This window comes from Schistocerca serialis, chromosome 3 (assembly GCF_023864345.2).
Source record: "Schistocerca serialis cubense isolate TAMUIC-IGC-003099 chromosome 3, iqSchSeri2.2, whole genome shotgun sequence".
Classification (NCBI taxonomy): Eukaryota; Metazoa; Arthropoda; class Insecta; order Orthoptera; family Acrididae; genus Schistocerca; species Schistocerca serialis.
The window spans coordinates 762,366,708-762,388,777 of NC_064640.1; the positions used below are offsets into that span (position 1 = coordinate 762,366,708).

General features: G+C 42.1%; 1 protein-coding gene across 1 annotated transcript in view; it reads right to left on the minus strand.

Moving 5' to 3' along the window:
• LOC126471204 (KICSTOR complex protein SZT2-like) overlaps nt 1-22,070 on the minus strand; it is a 525,225-nt gene that overhangs the window by 259,488 nt on the left and 243,667 nt on the right. Inside the window, exon 7 of the mRNA XM_050099318.1 lies at nt 21,199-21,377. Coding sequence (XP_049955275.1) covers nt 21,199-21,377 — 179 coding nt within the window. The remainder of the gene's footprint in view (nt 1-21,198; nt 21,378-22,070) is intronic.

The window sequence follows — 22,070 nt, forward strand, 5'->3', positions numbered from 1 at the left end:
TGTTTGTTACCAATAATGAAACTATTTATTGACCAGCAGCTAGCTGATGGTATTATTGAATATAGTGACAGTCCCCGGGAGGCACTCATAATTTTAGTCCTGATAAGGTCAGCAGAGGGCACTAAAAAATATAGATTTTGCTGTGACTGCCAATACCTCACAATGCATGAACAATCATCAATGCATATCCAATACCAAATATAACAGAGACTTTTGACAACTGAGGTCGGAGTAACTATTTCTCCACAATGGATTTGAAAAGTGGATAGCATCAAATAGTAGTAGTGCCAGAAGAACGGCCAAATAAAGCTTTCTCCATCCCACAGGCTATTTGCAATATCGTTGAATGCCACTTGGGCTCAAGAATGCACCTGCCACTTTTCAGAGATTATTGGACTGTGTACTTAGGGGATTGAAACCAAAACATGGTTGATCTATCTGGATAACATAATAGTGCTTTCAAAGGACATGGAAGAGCATGTAGGAAGGTTGGAGGAAGTATTAAAAAGACTGAGAACAGCACAACTAATGCTAAGCATCAATAAATGTTATTTTTCAGCAATAGAAGTAAATTATACTGGGCATATGATTAGTAAGGAAGGTGTGAGAACAGATCAATGTTCAGTTCAGAAATTTCTTCCAATGAAGACAGTTAAACACTTGCAGAGTTTCATCGGTCTCTGTAATTATTATCTCCGATTAGTAAAGGACTTTGCTGAAATTGCCAGACCTTTGAACTGTACATTACAGAAAGAAGCCAAATTTGAATGACCTACCCAATGTCAGATGGCATTTGATGCTTTAAGATGAGCGTTGACATCAGACCCAGTTTTGACATTCCCCAATTTTGAAACAGAATTTATTCTCTTTTGTGATGCAAGTAATATGGCTCTGGAGGGTTTTACTACGACAGAATATAGATGGTAAAGTGTGTCCTGTAGCATACAAATCCCGACAACTGAACAAAGCACAGCAAAATTATTCCATGACTGTGAAAGAGATGCTAGCAGTAATCTATATTATTGTGTACTTTCGCTGTTATTTATATGGCCAAAGGTTTAAGGTAGTGACAGAGCACACTTCTCTTACGTAGTTATTAGAACTGAAGGACCCTTGCAGCAGATTAACAAGGTGGGAACTCCATTTAAGTCAATTTGATTATGAGGTAATACACAAGCCACCTAAAAGGCATACTAATGCCAAGAGTTTGAGTAGCAAAATTGCTGTTCTACAAACACTGGGCCGGAACATTGCTGAATGGCAAAAGTTTGAAGCTGCTGATCCTGACTATCAACAATTCAAGTTGCAACCTTAGTTCATGATGCACGATGGCTTGCTGTGCAGAACAACAAAGTACGGATTGCGAGTGGTAATACCCACAGCTTTACAGAATGAAGTCTTGGCACGCACAAGCACATGACCATATGTTGTCAGGCTATCATGGACGAAGGGTAATTGATAGATGAATTGTTGAAAAACATTGGTGGAGCACTAGAAAACAAGATGTCGAGTAGTTCATCAGGAAATGCGTACCTTGTGTGCAACAAGCTATCTTGGCCACCAGCCGAGTCCATTACAACATCCACCAGAAGCATCTAAACCATTTGAAATACTTGGGATGGACATTTTGGAGCCACTTAATACAAGACCAATAGGAAGCAAATACATATTGATGATAATTGACCCTTTCTGATGTTATATAGTAATGGTTGCAATTCCTGACCAAAAAGCAAGTATAGTTACTCAAGCATTAGTAAATAATTGGTTGCTCACATTTGGCATCCCGGACATGCTAATTACAGATCAGGGTACCAAATTCATGTCTGATCTGATGAAGCAACTGTGTCTATTGCTCCAAATCTGCAAGCTGCAAACAAGCCCCTTCCATCCTCCAGCCAATGGGAGAATAGAGATAGTTCATTGCATAATTTTGAAGATGTTGAGCTATTACATTAGCAGTAATCATGAAAACTGGGACATATATTTAAATTTTGTAACTGCGGCGTACAATTCTAAAGTCCGACAGCTACTGCTCTTTCACCATATGAGGTAATATAATGGAGAAAAATGCTTTCGTCTTTCAAAGTGATTAAGCCAAAGCTCGGCTCCAATGTTGAATCAGTAAAAAAGTTGCTAAGAAATTATGAGACAATTGTCAACAAGTAAAACATGCAAATACAAAAGCCCTAGACTGACAAGAAGAGATAGGACAATGCATAGGGGAATTATTTCAGTATAGGGTTGGCCAATGGATATTAGTGCCGAATCCATAGACATCAAAAGGCGAAACAAGGTAAATCCTGACCCAATACCATGGACCATACCAAGTAGTGGAAATGACGTTGCCTGTCAATGTTAAAATACAGATGTCAATACAGACTTCGATTATTCACGTGGGACGTACTAAGTCTTTCAACGGAACTGTCAGTGCATTTCCACAGATACCAGCAGCATCTACAGTACTGAATATGAAACCTCATGGAACAAAGGAAGAAACATATGACTGATGACCAGAGTATGTCTAAAATGCCTTCCAGTCTTGGGCCATGTCAGCAGATAAAGATTCGAGATTGTTGTTTGCCTAAATTTCACTTCGTTTGTTCTTGTGCAGATTATTAGCAAGTCATCCAGTTTTATTCTGTTCTATTTCTAACATGTTTTAAAGTATTTTTTTTCCATTGTAGAGGAATCAATACAATGAGGGTTTTGTATACGGGAGCTGAGTAATTTTGTCTGGGTAATTGACCTTCTGAAGGGAGGAGCAGACAGTGATAAAGTTTCCTTTCTCTGTGGTCACATACCAAAATGCGTACAGGTATGGGCCAAAGATGTATTAATAATTTCAGAGCAAAGAGATGACTGTGTTCTAATGTCATTGGAAGACCAACAGAAACCCCAGAGGAAGTGTTACAAACTGCCCAAGTACAACAGTACAGACTGGCATACAGGCATGTGACGTCCAGTTATTCCTGGGAAAAACTGAAGCAAGTTAACATCAGAGGGATGTGTTAATGTGATATCTGCATTTCCAGAGAATATGTACTGCCTGGGTCTCCTCAATTTTTTTTACTAGAAGTGGTCATAGTAAACTGTTATGAACACATGATGATGATGATGATGATGATGATGATGATGTTTGGTTTGCTGGGTGCTCAACTGCACGGTTATCAGCGCCCGTACAAATTACCAACCTCTACTCAGTCCAATCTTGCCACTTTCAGGAATGACAAGGAAATGATGAGGACAACACAAACACCCAGTCATCTCGAGACAGGTGAAAATCACTGACCCCGCCAGGAATCGAACCCGGGACCCCGTGCTCAGGATGAACACAGGGAACCATCAGGTATGAATAGAGTGGAATTACACGATAGTGGAATACTAATAAACAGTATGACCTAGGACTTAGCAGGCATGACATTTTGTCTACCAGTTATGATCACTGGTATGACCACATTTAAGATGGAACACCCTCATGTTGTAATGGCCCAAGAAGCTGCTAAAGGTGCTGCCTACCCAAGATTTAACCTTCCTAAATAATACCCTGAATCCAGACAGTATACACTCAATAAACGAACTAGTAGCAATGCAAAAAGGGAGAATTACAGCCAAACAAATGTTCCTGCACATACAGGAATACCACGATAGACAACCTGACCATAAGCACGACACCTACCAGTGCTGTAGTGGTTCTGATTGCGATTCGTGTACGCTACTTCTGTTTTAAACAAAAGTCAGTGTACCACTCAGATTTACCTGTGCACCAAATATCTACTCATTGGTTGGTAAATAAGGCTTAGTCATAGTAAGTCAATTATGTGTAAACTAATAGATGAACCAGTAAGTATGTGAATAATTGTGGCAGTGTGTAAGAAATAATTGTATGATAATGATAAAGTAACTAAAGCAGTATACTGTGTAACTACTGGTGCAAAATATGTAGTATTAAATTGTTTTGTACACTCGAAACTGACCAATTTGAGACAAATTTTCTGAAAGAAGGGGGAGATATTACGTCCCTGGATAGTATCCCCAGCTGACATTAAAAATTCATTCAAGATCTACCTTGGCAGCTCCTGGAAGCCAAACTGCCTTGGTCAATGACCAGTAGACTGCTAGCTAGGGGGAAATGCTGAGCGAGTTCTGGCAAACACGGAAGCTGTCACAGCACAGGGGAATGACTGAGTGCTCAAGCCTGGAAATGAAGCATAATGACATCATGGAAGAAGCTGAGAGATATTTTCATACTAGAGACATGATAATGTGTCATAAGGCAGGCCAGGTACAATACAATAATAAGCATTCAGGTACAGAGCCAGCAGAGAAGAGCATCTGAAAGGTGAAGTTGCAAAAGTCTGAAGTCACTAGGAGAGCTGACAGTGAGGTAAAACGAGGACACATGATATCGTAGCCATATCCACCACTGAAGAGCACAGGAAGTGTCAACATAAATACAACAAATGGCTCATTGCAGAGGGCTGATTGCCAACTGCCCAGTGAATAGTCTCAAGCCCTTGTATCAGTTGCCACTATCCAGTGAGAGGGGATGATATGGAGATCGACCGTCAGCATGCCTAGCCATCTTTGATCGTCTATGGAACCTCAAGTCTGGCTGGAAGGACGGTGCCACTGCCACCTGCACTACCAGCTTCTGAGATAACATTGATGGGGTACGGAGGCTGCCATCACCCTGCAGGTCTGCTGGAAGATTGACCAATTGACCTGCATGACCTAGACAGTGTGTCATCTGCCTTCAAGAGGGGGCACTGCTGCTGCGCATCCTATTCTTGTGGCAGACACTGATGCTGCCAGCTACTGTCTCCTAAACAAGGGCTGGGAGCTGACCACTGTGAGTCAGCAATGCTTTAGGTGGACCTGGGGCCTGACTCCTGAGTGCAAATCTTTGACATAACCAAGTGCACTTTTGAGATCGATACATAGAGCCAGGGGCCATTGCTCAATGGCCACCTTGTGACATAACAGCCACCAACTGATGCTCACTGGGCTGGAGGTAGTGCAAGATAAGCACACACTAGCCTCCCAACACTGATAGGGAACTGCTCTGCTGGCCCAGCTGTGGTGGGATGCTTTGGAAGACAATCCTGTATTACTGCCTAATAACTGTGTTATTGTCAATTATGTTTTCTTGGCACTCTCGAGTGTAACTAGGTCCTCACAACTGCATCCCATCCAGCTCTCTCTTGATGACTGTACAAATCTATAACTGAACTCTTATAAAGTTCATGATTTCATAAGCACAGTGATCTCAAAGAATTTCTCCATTAACTCACGATTATCTAAATTGTTCCACTCCGAAAATGCACTCTCAGTCACATCAGTTTACAAATTAATATACGATGTTCAGTTAATGAAGAAAACAAATTACCACAATACAGGCAACTCAAAATATGTTGAGAGTGACTTAACTGAACATATGTCATGGCATAACAAGACATGGAAATGTGTACTATTTTTTTAAAAAAAGTCATTGGTTGCACAAAACTCTTTATGAACTTATTATAGAATATTGTGCAACCTATGACTGTTTTTTCAACAGCAACAATAGAATGTTACTGTACCACTATGCCACAATGGAATGGAATGATTTTTATGGAAATATGTTTTCAGATAAAAAAAATTATGTTCCAGTTTAGAACAAATTTGAATTTTGCCAAACTGATGTTTCAGTTTGGTGGAACAAAATCAATGTTAATAATCAGTGGGAATATCGATAGCAGCAATACGATTATGTGTAAAACTTTTAATGATGATTTATAGAGAGTGAATTCCATATTGCAAAGTTGGCTATGGTTCAAATGGCTCTGAGCACTAATGGGACTTAACATCTATGGTCATCAGTCCCCTTTGCAAAGTTGCTCTCTGCATAACAAGTGCTGAATAGGGAACGTATCTCAAATGTGTCCTGTTGGGTTAGAAAACTGAGTTGATCAGCCCATGTTCTGAATTGTTTCTTGATCAATATAACTATAAATGAGATGAACTCTGTGTGGTGACGTGATGTCATTTGTTGGTTGGTTGATTGGTTTAAAAGAGGGGGGAGGGACCAAACTGCTACGTCAACAGTCCCACATTCCCATTAAAATAATTCCACAAGGGTGGGAGTAAAATAATTAAGACATACAAAACACAACTGGAAGAAAGGAGAAAACCACAAGAATGACAGAAGAGCAACAAACACTAAAATGGACAAAATCAGACAAGAAAACCACAGAGAGATGCAAGAAACATGTAGAAAAGATCAAAACAAGAGAGCAGATTATCATGGCTGGCTGACCATGAGAATAAAAAGGACAAGCCAGCCACTCTGCAACACATTAAAACCTCCACCCTAAAAGCAATAGGGTGGAGGACACAGAGGGACAAAGGACATGAATTAACACTTAGATCAAATGATAAAACCCACCCTCATGCATAAAACGTAAAACTAAAGCTGCTTTTGAGGCATTGTCGCCCAACACTGAAGGTAGAGTGCTGGGAAAGTTAAACACCTGCCGCAGAGTGGCTAAAAGTGGACAGTCCAACAGTCCAGCAAGAGGTGGATGACCGTCATTTGTGAGCCTCAGCAACACCAAAGTGAGTCCTCCTGACGGAGGAGGCAACCATGCGTTAGTTACGTACGGTCAATGCGGAGCCGGTAGAGGACAACTGATTTCCTACGAGAGACCGCATGGAAGACTTCCATACATTCAGTGTCTCTTTAATGACACACAGTTTGTTATGTGTACTGTTATTCCATTCCATCTCCCAAAGCTGGAAAACACTGTGGTGTAAGACAGAACGCAGGTCAGTTTCGAAGAAGCCCATCTCCAGAAGCTCTTTCCGCATAGTCTGTTTGGCCAGCCTATCAGCAAGTTTGTTACCTGGGATTCTGATGTGTCCTAGGGTCCGCACAAACACCACTGAATGATGGGACCATTCCAGGCCATAGATGGACTCCTGAATGGACGCTATCAAAGGATGGCGAGGGTAACACTGGTCGATAGCTTGTAGGCTGCTCAAGGAGTCCGTACACAGGAGAAATGACTCGCTAGGGCATGAGCGGATGTGCTCAAGAGCACGAGATATAGCCACCAACTCTGCAGTGAAAACACTGCAGCCATCTGGCAAGGAGTGCTGTTCAATATGTCCTCAACGAACACACGCAAAGCCTACATGACCATCAGCCATCGAGCTGTTGGTGTAAACCCCTTCATGGCCCGGTACATGTTGAGAGTCGAGAAGAAGTGATAGCAGAGAGCCACAAGGTTAACAGAGTCCTTAGGGCCATGTAAAAGGCCCAGAAGAATCTGCGGCCTAGGTGTACACCATGGAAGTGTACGTGAATGGACCTTAAGGAGAGGTGGTAATGGAAAGGATTCCAGTTCAGACAGAAGGCACCAGATGTGAATTGAAGGTATGGCTGAACTCCAGCACTTAAAGCACCACATCAGGGGAGGGATATATGGCTTTATGTCACAGTGGTAGAGCATCACCTTGACCTTCTCAGGTATTATGTTACTCTCAAAGGCCAAGATGAAGGCACCGGTGGCAACCTGATTATCCCTCAGACCCCAGTGGATGCACCAGATGAGATGGACACCTTGCCACTCTAAATTGGCATGCAGGTCATTGTCAGACTGCTAAAGAAGGTCCCTGTGAAATATGACACCCTGGACCATATGTAAGCTCTTATGGGGCGTGATGGAAACAGAAACATCCGCCAGCTTGTCACAGGTGAGTAGTGCCCATGACTGGGCAGATGATGCTGTTTTGATCAAGGCCAACTCTAACCGCATTTTGGACAAGCCCTCCACCTCCTCAAACTTGTCCTCTAAAATGTTCCACAAAAAGCTGAGGTTCTATTGACAAGAAAGATTCCCTATCAACTCTCCTACATACGAGGTACCAGGATCAATAAGCTTCATTGCCATCCTTAGCCTGGCATTCCTCCCATGGTGTGGCCGGGGAGGTGGGATTTCGGGCTGTATTTCTTAGCATTAAAGTTAGACCTTGATCACTTAAAGACTGCTGGTGCTTGACCACCAGCAAGAGATGATGTATTACGCTTCATGGCATGGCATCCAACCTGATGCCACCCACTCCATCCAGGGGCCCTCCCCATAGACGCCACCCAGCCGCAGCAAATGGAAATGGAAATGTCGTGTGGCTAGGGCCTCCCGTCGGATAGACCGTTCGCCTGGTGCAGGTCTTTCGATTTGACGCCACTTCGGCGACCTGCGTGTCAATGGGGATGAAATGATGATGATTAGGACACCACCTGGCAGGATGGCCATTGCCGGGAGTCCCTATACCCCAGGGAGGATGCGAGAGGTCTCAGTGTATGATGGACACTATGCACCACATAAGGCGCCCTTCCCCAACTGGTTCGCTCTTCAGAAAAATTTTGAAAAATGAAGTTCAGACCCTACAGGAGATTCTCACATAACGTGTGAGACTCCTTTTAGTTGCCTCTTACGACAGTCAGGAATACCTCAGGCCTATACTAACCACTGGACCAACAGGGGGGGTCATTATGTAAGATGAAATCATAATACAGTGCACTGACATACACAGTGTTATATATAAGCATCAATAACATCACCACTGACTTGTCCAGTCGCAATTCCATGTGGAAAGACAGAGTTATATGCATGTACTTAAGGATATATCATACAAATTAAAGACATTGCTCATCCAGAGCAACTCCCTTCATGGCTTTTTGATGGATGATAACAAGTTCTACATCCTCATCAAATCAGAACATACCTGTAAAAACTTTGAATGGGAAACCAAGTCTTTTATGTGGAGAGAATGGTCATCCATTGATCTGCAGCCCAGTTTATATGTACTGCACTAATACACATCATGTCATATAGGGATATCAGTAACATCACCATTGACCAGCTCAGTTCAAACATTATTTTTCTTCAAAAGTGGGAGATTTGGTTAAATGATCCATCAAAAGGGAAGCTATAGAGATGAAACACAAACTCAGAGTGGGAAGGAATTAAGCCATGTCCTTTTCAAAGATACTATCTTGACATTTGTCTTAATTAAGTTATTGATAATAGGGAGAACCTAAATCCTGTTTGTTGAGTTGGGATTTGAACATTGTTCATGGTAAATTACAAGTTCAGTGTCTTAATCACCACAATTTCTTGCTTCGTGCTCTATCCCTTTCATGATGAGCACTGAGTGATAGACTTGTGACTGGTCATGAAATCTTCCAAGCACAGTATTTTATAAAGACAGTCTTTTGGTAACTGCAGGAAGGGCACAGCAGACCATGGTTAGGATGAAAGAGAATGGGGTCATGTGCATAATAGGGAATATTGATCATTTTAACCCTCCATTAAACATTTCATTTGCTGAACCTATGGTTAAAAATTGTTGCCAGTCTACAAACAACAGAAGAATGAACATTTATCAACCTGGCCACATCTGTTTGAGTTTGATTTGTTTCCCACATGTGTGAACACTATTTTATTAAGTTGGCTATTCCATCCATGGTCTCTCTTTAACAGCATTAACTGCTGTGATATTCTCAAACACACAGTTGTCCCCCATGAACAGACGCTATAAGTGGACTGGGTCTTCAATGGTTTACATGTGGAGTTTTTTCCAGATGAATTGTGGTAACATTGTATTTCATTTTCATGTCAATTATTTTATGTTATCACAAGTTATTATCACTTATGTGATGTCCCTCTAGTTTATGTGAACCAGCGCAGTTTATGGATCAGCATTATATGTGGTTACTGCATAAATTAATTCATGGTATTGTGACTTCCAAGTGAACCTCCTCTCAGAAACATATCTAGATGGTAGATAGCACAGAACAATTTTATGAATGACAAATCCTGATGGTTTGTATGAAAGCTTGGACACCAGGGAAATGTAGATAATCTTTAATACTGACAGCCTAAGCACACAAACAGCATAACTTCACAATGTGAAAACATGCTCTTCAGTGCAATCCTGAGTTCCCCTGCATTAAATTGCATATAATAAAGTAATAATGAGCTTGTCAGGACATACTGCAGCTACAGGTTATGGGTAAACCACAATGACAACTGTTGGAAATTATTAACTGCATGAATAATTGAAATCATATTCCATGTGAAACATAAATATCTCTGAGGACTGAAGATTCATATGAAAAGAGATTCAAAAACTTAAGTTACTACAATAATTTGCCACCAAAAATGAAACTCCAACACTGATTACATCAGTTGGAAGATGACTGAAAGTTGAGTGGTACTAATGGAATTATATATTAGCTCTCAAACTCTCCTCTTACTCAGCTGCATTTGTTCATGCAAGTCTGTAAACATGCAATAAACAATCAAAACTATACCACAGACAGAAGAAGAAGATGCAAAATAATAACTTTTACAAACTGAGAGGCAAATATTTTTGACTTTGCCTCAAATCTAGATTGTATCATGTCTATACACAGGTCGGCCTGAAGATAGCAAATAAGCATCTAGTCAGACAGTGACAAGCCATATGAGTGTCCCTGAGCATCATTGTTATTTCAGGAATAATCTCCATTTTTGTCAGCTTGCCAGGTCACCAATATTACAAACTGGCTGAAACAAAGGCCTTTCTGGCATGGCAAGTGTTTATAGGTGTAAAGATCGAGATCAGAAATTTCTGGAAAACTTTTAAAAGTCACATCTTTTAGCAAGAGTGTGCGTGATCCAGCTGTTGATCAAAGAAGCTGTTAGTCAAGATCAATGAAAGTTGTGAATGAATAATTTGATTAGCAGGACACAGAAACACACTCAGTGTGGAATTCTGCAGAGTGTCGAGGGAGAATACAGTAGTCAGTATACTTCTACCTGGGATACACTTCTCTGTTACATGTGATGTGGAAGTACTACAGCTTCTATTGAAAGGTTACTCAAGACTGGTTAGTCAGAGCCAGTGCTGCCAGCCATGCCTGGCTAGTCACACATATAACAGCTGCTGCCTGCTGTCTGAAGCAGCACTCAACACCCCGGCCATACACCGCAGTAATGTAATGCATTAATATATCTGGGTTAAAGTCCACCCATCAATGTCTCAAAGTAATAACTAACAACTGTGAAAGCGGCCCTAAGTTTATCATAAACACAAAAGATAAATATTTGTGTGTGATGAAATCTGTTAGTTATTTTGATTTAAGCACATCATAGCGCATTATTAAGCACTTTCATAAAGGTTAGTTACCATTACTTTATCTATGGTACAAAACATAAATTTTGTGGAAATAAAAAGCAATTATGGTGCAGTTTCATCACATATCTGTAGCTGGTGCACCTAATCTTTTTATTTTATTGCTGGCAAGTGTCGCACTTAAGAGCATAACAAAATTCATTACCACATGAAGCACCTTCCCAGCATAGAGCTAATGAATAGTCCTCCACAAGATGTATGATTGAGAATGCAATCTATGGAGAATGTGAAGTGTATTTTAAAAAGTTGCTCATATCACAGCTATGGGTCAGAAATGATTTAGTGATATGTTTAGTGGCATTATGAGCATTCATCACAGCACCATCTTTTTTTTTCTGGACTGTAAGTTGCACCTGAGGAATCTCTCTTTACAAACACATACTTTCACAGAAATTTGTGAAGAATTTGCTCAAAAAACAGGATAGATACCTGTAGATTTTTAATTAACTTATGTTGGGAAATATATTATGAAAAATAGTGAAATTTTTGTAGACTGTATTCTCTTATATGTAGGAACAAACAGCTCAATAAATGGAGAGAAATGTCTGCTATAGCTAACTGAAATATCTGCTATAGCTAACTCATAGAATGAACTTCAAGTTACTGATGAGCTCCAAGATACAGGTGATAAGCAGATAGAAAATTTAATGTCTTATCAATGTCGAGGTCATTAGAGATGGAGTAGAAGACAGTTATAGAGCCAAAAAAAAAAAAAAAAATATATTCTGTAATTTGCAGCAGAAGATTGTTGTGACAGTGCCACAACATTTAACTGTGCCGCCACGACAGTACACGCAAACGGCGATAGAGGCGCTCTGCAACTCAGCTGAGCGCGGGAACACCACCTAGCTACAAACGGTGCTGGCCGCATGTCACGGCATGGAAGTCAAATGAGAGATACTGAGTTGTTATCATGTAACCAGCTATTGTTTCTAAGTGAGTGTGTTTGAATATCCACGCAATTATTGGTGATTAAAGGTTATAACACTTTTTGGCGACGAGGATGGGATATTTTCACTGTGTTGTGGATTTGTGTGTTCGTGATGGGGCACACATGGAACAGCTTATGCAAGCGCTCATTGAACAACAAACACAGCTGACGGCTGCTATTCAGGCACAACAAACACAGCTGACGGCTGCTATTCAGGCATTGTCGACGTCGCTTACTCATCGTCTGTCTTCCTCTTCTCCGCCTCCATTCCCTCCTTACGACGAGGCCGCTGAAGACTGGGAGGATTATGAGAAGCGTTTGCAGCAACACTTCTTGGCTTTCAGCGTTGTTGACGCTCCTATGTGTAAGTCGTTATTTCTATCTTGGATTTCCCCACGGATCTATCAGCTGCTATCTCAGTTAGCCCCTCTGCGGGAACCTGCTTCCGTGTCCTTCCAAGAAATGTGTGACTTATTGTCTAACTATTACCGCAAAAACACCCACGTCATTGCCGCCTGCGTGGTGTTCTACCGGTGTCATAAACAGCCCCATCAATCGGGCTTGGGCGGCGGAACTACACGGTCTGAGTAGGAAATGTCAGTTTGTCACGGACACTCATCATGAGTCTTATGCTGATTCAATGGTTAGGGATGCTATTCTATGGCTTGCTCCTGATAAAGAAGTTCGGCAACGTGCCCTACAACTGCCAAACCCGTCATTGTCAGAAGTTCTAAGCATCGCTCAATCCTTTGAAGTGTCTCACGCTGCTGGCGCGCAAATAGACGCGTGGTGTGATGTAGGCGCTGTACAGTCAACTTTCGACACGGACAATTTGCCTGTTTCCCAGGAGAATGAAGATGTGGCGGTGGTTCACTCGCATAAACAACGTCGCAGTGGGCCGCAACACTTGCAGCGAAAACAGCAACCACAGAAGCAGGTTCGTTCCGCACTTCCTTCTTGTCCACGTTGTTTTGTACAGCATGACAGGGCCACGTGTCCAAAACGTTGGGCCACGTGTAATGCATGTAGGAAAAAAGGCCACATTGCTTCTGTGTGTCAGTCCCCTAAAGTTCCTGTTGACGAGGCATCGGACATGGATGTTAACTGTGTGCTTTCTCAAACAAATAAGTTGTTTGTTACTGTTCGTGTTCGGGATAAAGACATTCGCATGCAAGTGGACACTGGCTCTGCAGTAACTCTCATTAATTCTCGCACGTATTTGGAGTTGGGCTCTCCTCCCTTGTCTCCAGTTACGCGAAATCTGAGAACTTATAATAAACAGAAAATTCCTATCATTGGCCAGTTTGATGCTTCCACTGCCTACAAGTCTGTTGTTAGGCCCCTCACGTTTTATGTGGTGGATCATGCAGGCACTGAAAACCTGTTCGTTTATGATGCTTTCCAGTTGTTCGGGTTCTGTATTGATGATGATGTGCACCTCATATCTGAGGATATTCCGTATCAACAGCTGGATGGATTGTGTTCTGAATTTTCGTCCGTGTTCTCTGCTGGTCTGTGTCATGCCAAGGATTTTGAAGCCCACATTACTCTCAAACCTACAGCTCGCCCTAAGTTTTTCCAGGCACGCCCTATTCCGGTGGCATTGCGTGCACCTGTCAAGGCTGAGATAGACAGGTTAACAGCTTCAGGGATTCTCCTTCCTGTTACCTCCAGCGAATGGGCATCGCCAATCGTGGTGGTTTCTAAACCAAACGGGTTGCGATTGTGTGGTGATTTTAAAGCCACTGCCAACGCTCAGAGCCTCATTGACACTTATCCTCTTCCCCGTCCTGAGGAGTTATTTACCAAGCTCGCTGGGGGCCAGTTCTTTTCTAAACTTGACTTATCAGAGGCGTACCATCAGTTGCCGTTGGATGCTTCTTCCAAGGAATTTCTCGTCATCAACACTCCTTGTGGGTTGTATCAGTACCAGCGGTTACCATTTGGCGTCGCTAGCACGCCGGGCATTTTTCAGCGGTTTTTGGAACAGCACACGGCTTCCGTTCCCGGCTGCATAAACTATCTGGATGACACTGTTGTCACGGGGGCCTCCACTGAGGAGCACCTTCGCAATTTGCGTTTACTGTTTCGGGTTTTGCATTCGGCTGGGTTGAAGTGCAATCTGGCCAAGTCACAGTTCTTCCAACCCTCCATTGTGTATCTTGGTTTCCACTTGTCCCGTGAGGGTATACGTCCTCTACGTCAGCACATTGCGGCCATTAACGCTCTACTCCGGCCGTCTACGGTCAAAGAACTTCAGGCGTTTCTAGGGAAGATTGTTTATTATCACAAATTCATTCCATCCGCGGTGGCGGTAGCTCATCCTCTGCATCAGCTGTTACGCAAAAACGTCCCTTTCTGTTGGTCCGACGAGTGTGAGCAGGCTTTTGTCTGCCTGAAGGCTCATTTGCAGTCGGCACCTTGTCTTGCCACATTCCGTCCGGGTCAGCACTTGGTTCCGGCGACTGACACGTCACAGTATGGCCTAGGGGCTGTTCTCACCCATCGGTATGAGGATGGGTCGGAACGACCCATCGCCTATGCTTCCAAGACCCTCAACGATGTGCAACGGCATTACTCTCAAATCGAAAAGGAGGCGCTCGCTATCATTTATGCTCTAAAAAAGTTCAGCGTTTTTTTGTATGGTTCTAAGTTTCACCTCATCACCAACCACAAGCCGCTGGTCTCTCTGTTCAGCCCATCGGCGTCGCTTCCGGATAAGGCAGCTCACCGCCTGCAACGTTGGGCCTTATACATGTCTCGTTTTCACTATGAGATTCACTATCGCCCCACGGCCCAGCAAGCCAACGCTGACGCATTGTTGCGATTGCCGATGGTCACCGACCCGATTTTCGATCGTGATGAACTACTATGTTTCCACATTGTTAAGGAAGAACGTCGTGCGGTCGGGGGTTTTCCACTTACGGGTTCGCAGGTCGCGTCGGCTACTGCGTGGGACCCGGTCCTGCGTCAGGTGATCGGTTTTGTTCAACGGGGTTGGCCGGACAGCACCAAGGGCCGGGCATCGGATCCCCTTCGCAACTACCCTGCCTTGCGCCTTCGTCTGTCTGTTCGTGATGGTGTTGTTCTTCTGGCCACGGATGGCGCATCTCCACGGGTCGTGGTGCCAGCCTCTCTTTGCAAAGATGTTCTCAAACTGTTGCATGAAGGCCATTGGGGGATTTCTCGGACTAAGTCCCTGGCCCGCAGGCATGTTTATTGGCCCGGTATTAATTCGGACATCGCCCACATGGTTGCTGCGTGTGGTCAGTGTGCTCAACAACTGGCTCCACCTCGTACAATGCCGTCTCTGTGGCCTGATCCAGCGCAGCCATGGGAACGGGTGCACGCTGACTTTGCTGGCCCCTTCCTTGGTACTTATTGGCTACTGTTGATTGACGCCTTCTCGAAGTTTCCGTTTGTTGCTCGATGTCCGTCGCCCACCACTGCGGCGACGACGCTGGCTTTGTCCAAAATCTTTGCACTAGAAGGTCTTCCATCCACGATCGTCATGGACAATGGCCCTCAGTTCTCTTCGTAGGCCTTCTGTGATTTTTGTACTGGACAAGGGATTCATCATGTTACAGCACTGCCCTTCCACCCGCAATCGAATGGGGAGGTCGTGCGCCTTGTCCGCACTTTCAAAAGCGAGATGAAAAAATTCTTTAGTGATTTTTCCACAGATGATGCTCTGCTGCAATTTCTGAGTTCTTATTGCTTCACGCCTCTGGGTGATCGCAGTCCTGCTGAACTCTGGCATGGCCGCCAACCGCGCACTCTACTGCACCTGCTTCACCCTGTCAGGTCTTGTGCTATGTCCCCTAGTGCGGGAAAATACTCGGTGGGTGCTGACGTGTGGGCACGAGGGTATGGATCTGGCCCTAAATGGATTCCAGGGATGGTCAAGGCTCTTCGCGGCCACCGGCTTTGTGAAATACGTACGGACGACGGCATGATTGTTCGCCATTACGACCAGATGCGCCCACGACTGGTGGCCACACCGGTGCCACCGCCCCTTCCTTCGCCTCCACCTGCTCGAGAAGCCAGTCCTGTCGCTGCTGCCGATCTACGTACGTGTTGATGCAGCCGACGTCGCTACCGCTTCCGAGTACGCCGGAACTGGCCCCAGTTGCGACGCCGCCTTCTCCGGGACCCATCTCGCTGGAGCACACCTCCAGGTCCATGACACCTATGGATGCTGCTCCGGAGTTTTCACCCATCATCTCGTCCAGGAGGCACGTTCCACGCACGAGCTTCCATCCTGGACATTTTCGACCATATTCTCGTGTCTCTCCGCGGGATCTTCTCGGGCCTCACAAGAGGCCATGGATGTCTCTGCACTGACCATGTCTCCAAGGGAGTGAGTGTTTTTTTTTTTACCAAGGGGGGAAAAGTGTTGTGACAGTGCCATGACATTTAACAGTGCCACCACGACAGTGCGTGCAAACGGCGATAGAGGCACTCCGCAACTCAGCTGAGCGCAGGAGCACCACCTAGCTACAAATGGTGCCGGCCGCATGTCACGGCACGGCAGTCGAATGAGAGATACTGAGTTGTTATCATGTAACCAGCTATTGTTTCTAAGTGAGTGTGTTTGAATATCCATGCAATTATTGGTGATTAAAGGTTATAACAAAGATTCAGGAAAACCATCAAAATCCAAAACCAGGGATTTTAATCTCACTTCCACTAATTACAACCCCAGTAGGTTACAACTACGCCACCTCACTAACGCATGACGTAAGGTACCACTGAAATATTCAACAAAGAGTTTGTCATTTTGATACAGTTTGTGAATCAGAAGACAGGATGTATTTTGCTGAACAAAAACTCATTTGAAATGACAATCTCGATGCTGTATATTATTAAACATTCACACAATGATGCTTGAAAGGAATCTGGTTGTGAATAATGCCTTTTTTAATAACCAGTGTTTTGTGCCCAAATAATTAAATTTATTTTTTAGCATACATTGTGTTGAATCCCATATATTTTGCAAATGGTACAGTATCAATCACTGCCAGTTGAAAGACTTCTTTGTGGTTTACATTTGGTGTACAGTAATAGGTTTTCTCATAGAAAAGTTCTGCAGTTTTCTTGTTATTGTTAGCAAAACATTTCAAAAGTGCACTGGAAAAAATCACAAACATATGTCTTTTTTACATATGGCTCTGACAGAAAAAGCAACTTTTTGGTGTGATAAAAAGGGAAACCCTGCTAGCTGCAGATCATGAATAAGGAAAACCATGAAACACACAAATCAGGTTAACTGTTTGAGATTTTTAACCTCACTCCAGGTCCAATGCTTTAAGCCCCTGAGTTATCCTTTCATGGTTACAGGCATACATGTATGCCAAAGCACGTAAAACAACCAGATGGGTAAGGGTATACGTGTATTCCCACCTGGTAGAATGTCCAGATGGCTAAGGGCGTTCATTTATGCTAGGCAGGTAGCAAGACCTGATGTCTAAGGGCATTCCTGAATGCTCAGGCATAGGAGCAGGTAAACAAGCACACCAGAATGGCAACTCGCTGTAGTCCACATTTCAACATTCCAGCCAGTGAACTCATCATCTGCTCTTCTTGGTAATGTTGGAAAGTGCTACAGCTTTTACCTGCTCCTGGACCCTTTCCACTTACAAGTCATGCACTGGGTCAATCCTGTTTCACAAACAGGGAAAATTTGCCACCATTGCCTGACAAACTGAAAAAAAAGGATATACAATTCAAGTCCTATGGAACACTGTTGGCTCTAAAATGAAAGGAAAACAAAGGAGTTTGGATGCTTTCAACCATAAATGGACCAGATTTTGTTGAAACTTAGAAGAAGGAACAGAAAATGGGACAAAATAAATTGAAGCCAACTTGAGTAGTGTGCTACAATAAGACAATGGGCACTGTTGATAAGACAAACATGATGTTAAGCCCTGTAGAATGTATTCTAAAGGGAAAGGAGTGGTACAAGCAGCTACTGTTTTGATTCGTCAGTGTGTACTAAATGTAAAAACAATTTTTGAAACAAAGAAGAAACAGGAAACACCACTACTGAAATTCCACTTGGAACTAATCCACCAACTGCTGGATAAATTGCACGGGCAAACATGTAAAACTGAGATCCCATGGACACCAAAGCAAGAAACTCCATTTCAACAGCAAAATAAAGTAGGGCATTATCCAGGATTTCTTGGAGCAATAGAGAAAAAGGAAAATCCACAGAGATGCTGTGTAGCATGTGCTGCTAATGCATAGCGAAAACTGACATGCATAAGATGCATTATGTGTGATGTGGCTCTTTGCATGGTGCCATGGTTTGAAAAATATCACACACTAAGGAAATATTAGTTAGTTTCAGTAAATGTGTATGTTTCAAGAAAAGGAAAATAAACGGAATAAAAATTTTAAAAAAGCAATTCAAAGCCTGCATCAAAAACGAGGATGAAAAACCACAAGGTTAAACTGGACTGAATGTGACACACAGGAAGAGAAAACAGTGGAAAGGAAGCAGCTACAATCTTATTGTCAAATTTCCACTGCAGAGATCTGAGTTTAGACTTTAATTACAAATGAGCCAATTTACTTTTAATGTTGACTAATAGTTATTTATTTAAGATTGTTGTAAGACCAGTTTATCAGAGTTTTGGGTGTCTTCACCAGGTACAGCCCTCTTTTAAAATTATATATCTTGAAATGTATTTTTCTGATGTTAATAACATTAAAGGCAAATATATTGGTAGTGCAAATCTCAAGTTATAGAATTTTTCAATAACAAATACAAATGTTTTTATCATTTTTCTAAGATATCATTCTCTCAATTCAGGATAAACATACAACAGTGAGTGTGAGTTAGTTTTGAAGTTCTCCTTCATGGTTATTGGAAATTGCTACCACTTTGACATTAGAGTGTGATACCGATTTTGTAAAGCACATTATCAAAGAGTGGTTCTAAGTGCAGCAAAATGTACAGTTAGTCCACAGTGGCATGTTCCCTGCTGTAGTCTGCAGCAGTCATGGGCTTAGTCAGCCGTACGCTGACAAGGCGCACAAGATGTCAGCCCTGTCAGCCGGCCAGGCAGGCAGGATGTTCGGACCTCGCAGCCACAAAAAGGTTAAGTGGTGGCATACACAGAACATCGATGAAATGTTTTATCTTGCACAATTCGAGAATGCTACAAGAGATGTCCAAACAAAGCTATCATCATTATTCTCCACCAGCAATATATTAAGCTTGTAGAGCATAAACGTGCTTGTAGATACAAAACATGGATCATTTCCTTCTCTTACAGCACAATTTTAAGGTGTAAATGCACTACATATTAATTCCTTGGTTCTGTGACTTATTGCTACGTGCCAGAGTACAAATCCAAAGCTATGCGGTCTGACACTATGTAAGTCTATGAAGTTATAATGCAGTAGCTGTTGTACTTGAAATTAAAACTGATAAACCTAGTAGTTAACATATAGAATATGTGCTAAATAATGTAAACAGCAACAGCTACATTGTCATCAAGTGTGATGAGCACTTTGTAGTTGGTCACAGGGCAGGGCGCATGTGTATTGTCTGCAACAAGTATTTCACAGTGAGAAAACGTTAATTTTTGTTAACCCTTTTAGTGCCAAATACGATCTGATCGTGATCCAGATTTTCGGCGAAAAATGCCAGTAACGATCTGATCGTGATGCCTTTCTCATTCGCTAGGAAATACTAACAACTTTGCCTTCAAGCGCGGAAAAAATGAATGAGAAAGGCATCACGATCAGATCGTTACTGGCATTTTTCGCCGAAAATCTGGATCACGATCAGATCGTATTTGGCACTAAAATGGTTAATGTACGTTGTACCAGTTTAGTAATAGTTTAATGGTACATGTAGCACATGATTTGATTAATGCTGATATTTCTAATAGTGTGAAGGAGCAACATTATGACTACATTTGGTGATTCCAAGAATTAACATCAGTCCTCACTCCCTGTGTGAGCTTCACTTCCATCAAGGTGGTAGGAAGCTCACAGATCCTAGGATTTTTCTATCAGTCAAATGAAAATGAGACAAATGAAAAAAAAGCAAGTAAACTATTAATTCAGAAGTAATTGCCATAACTGTTAATGCATTTATCCAACAGTGATACAAGACAGTTAGTGCCTTCATGGAAAAATGTTTCCTAAGGAATCATGATTGTACCCACACGTGCACCTATTTGTCCAAAGTAAATCAATGGCCATGAATGTCTTTCTTCAGGGTTCAAAGAACACGGAAATCGCATTGGGAGAGACCAGGACTGTATGGACAATGTGTAAGGGCTTCCCAGTGAAATTTCTACAGTGTACTCGAACAACCCTGGCAACATTATATTTCAGAGTAATACCTGCCCACATGCTGCCAAGGTTCTATTGACTACACTGCAGAAGTTTTGCTGGGAAGCCCTTACACATCCTCCACACAGTCCTGATCTCTCCTCCACACAATTTCCATATCTTTGGAGTCCTGAAGACAGACATTCATAGCTGTCGATTTGCTTTGGATGAAGAGGTGCAAGCCTGGGTACAATCGTGATTCTGTAGGCAACTGCAAACATTTTTCCATGAAGGCAATGGTCACCTTGTCTCACAAAGGGATAAATGTGTTAACACATATGGCAATTAATTGTGAATTAATAAACAGTTCATCCAATTTCCTCCAACTATCTTGTTTTCATTTGATTGCTCTTTATATTACTTCTTTTCTATCTGGGAATAATTTGTTAATGTGAAAAATGTCAAATTCCACCAGAGATCACAGTCTAGATTAAACTGTAGGTTCATCTATAATTGGCTGGGTAAACCTATTCGAAGGCCCAAAGAAGGTAAGGACATGCTACCTGCAGTAGAACCATGTCTCTTAAAACCTGTTGTTTTCAAGTCATCCCTCAGGTCGAAGATGACTTTATCTTTAGTACAATTTAATCTATTAACTTCCAAAAAAATTTGCCAGAATGCAGAACATTTATTGAAATTATCCTTTCTTTGTGTCAAAAGATATAATTAGAATACATACTAGAATATATACTCACCATCAAGAAACTTGTTATATTAATCTCAATCAAATTTTCTTCACATTCAGCAACTGCAGCCTGAATATCTGCTCCATGCATAACATAACTCTGCCGCAATGATTTAAATACTGTGTAAACATAGCATCTATAGAATGCCAAACTAATTAATTTGCAGTGTTGTTTTAGAGTAGGCCTGTCTGAAATGAAGAAATGTCATATTAATATGATGATGTAGCAAATAGGATGCACTAGCTTTAGAGGAAAGCAATAAAGGGAGAAAGACTAGGTAAAGTAGCAACTGTCAGCCTCCAAATTTCTGCAAAATACAATATGCTGATTGTAATGGTAAAACTATTCTTTAGTTCATCAAACCGAGTTCTCAACATACATACTTCATTTTTACTACAGAGATGCTTATTGTGATTTGTACCATGATTACAAGGAGAAGAATTACTGGGGTCCAGAGAATATGCCAAACATCCCTTAGCTGCTCATGTACATAAAAGAATAAAATGTAGTTGGAACAAGTGGGAAGTACTTTCCCAATAAATGTAATTAATGTACAAAAAACCAATAAAATAAAAATTGTAAAGATCTTTCACTTTTTAAAGAAACCAGAATCACACAGTGTCACCATAGTCATAATGCACAATTTGTCTATGAGGTAATGTTTCTTGACTCATCTTGAAATTTTTGTTCCAGGATTGAAACAGTGACCACTTCCTCAACAGGATGAAAAAAGTAGATTAAATTCACTTAATTTTATTTACACCTTAAGGAAGAACAATGTAACTGGATTATGTAACTATCCAGTTACATTACATTGTCAAAAATTGATTGTTTTCATTGTTATATTTAAGAATCACAAACTAGACAGCTCTCTCAGTCTT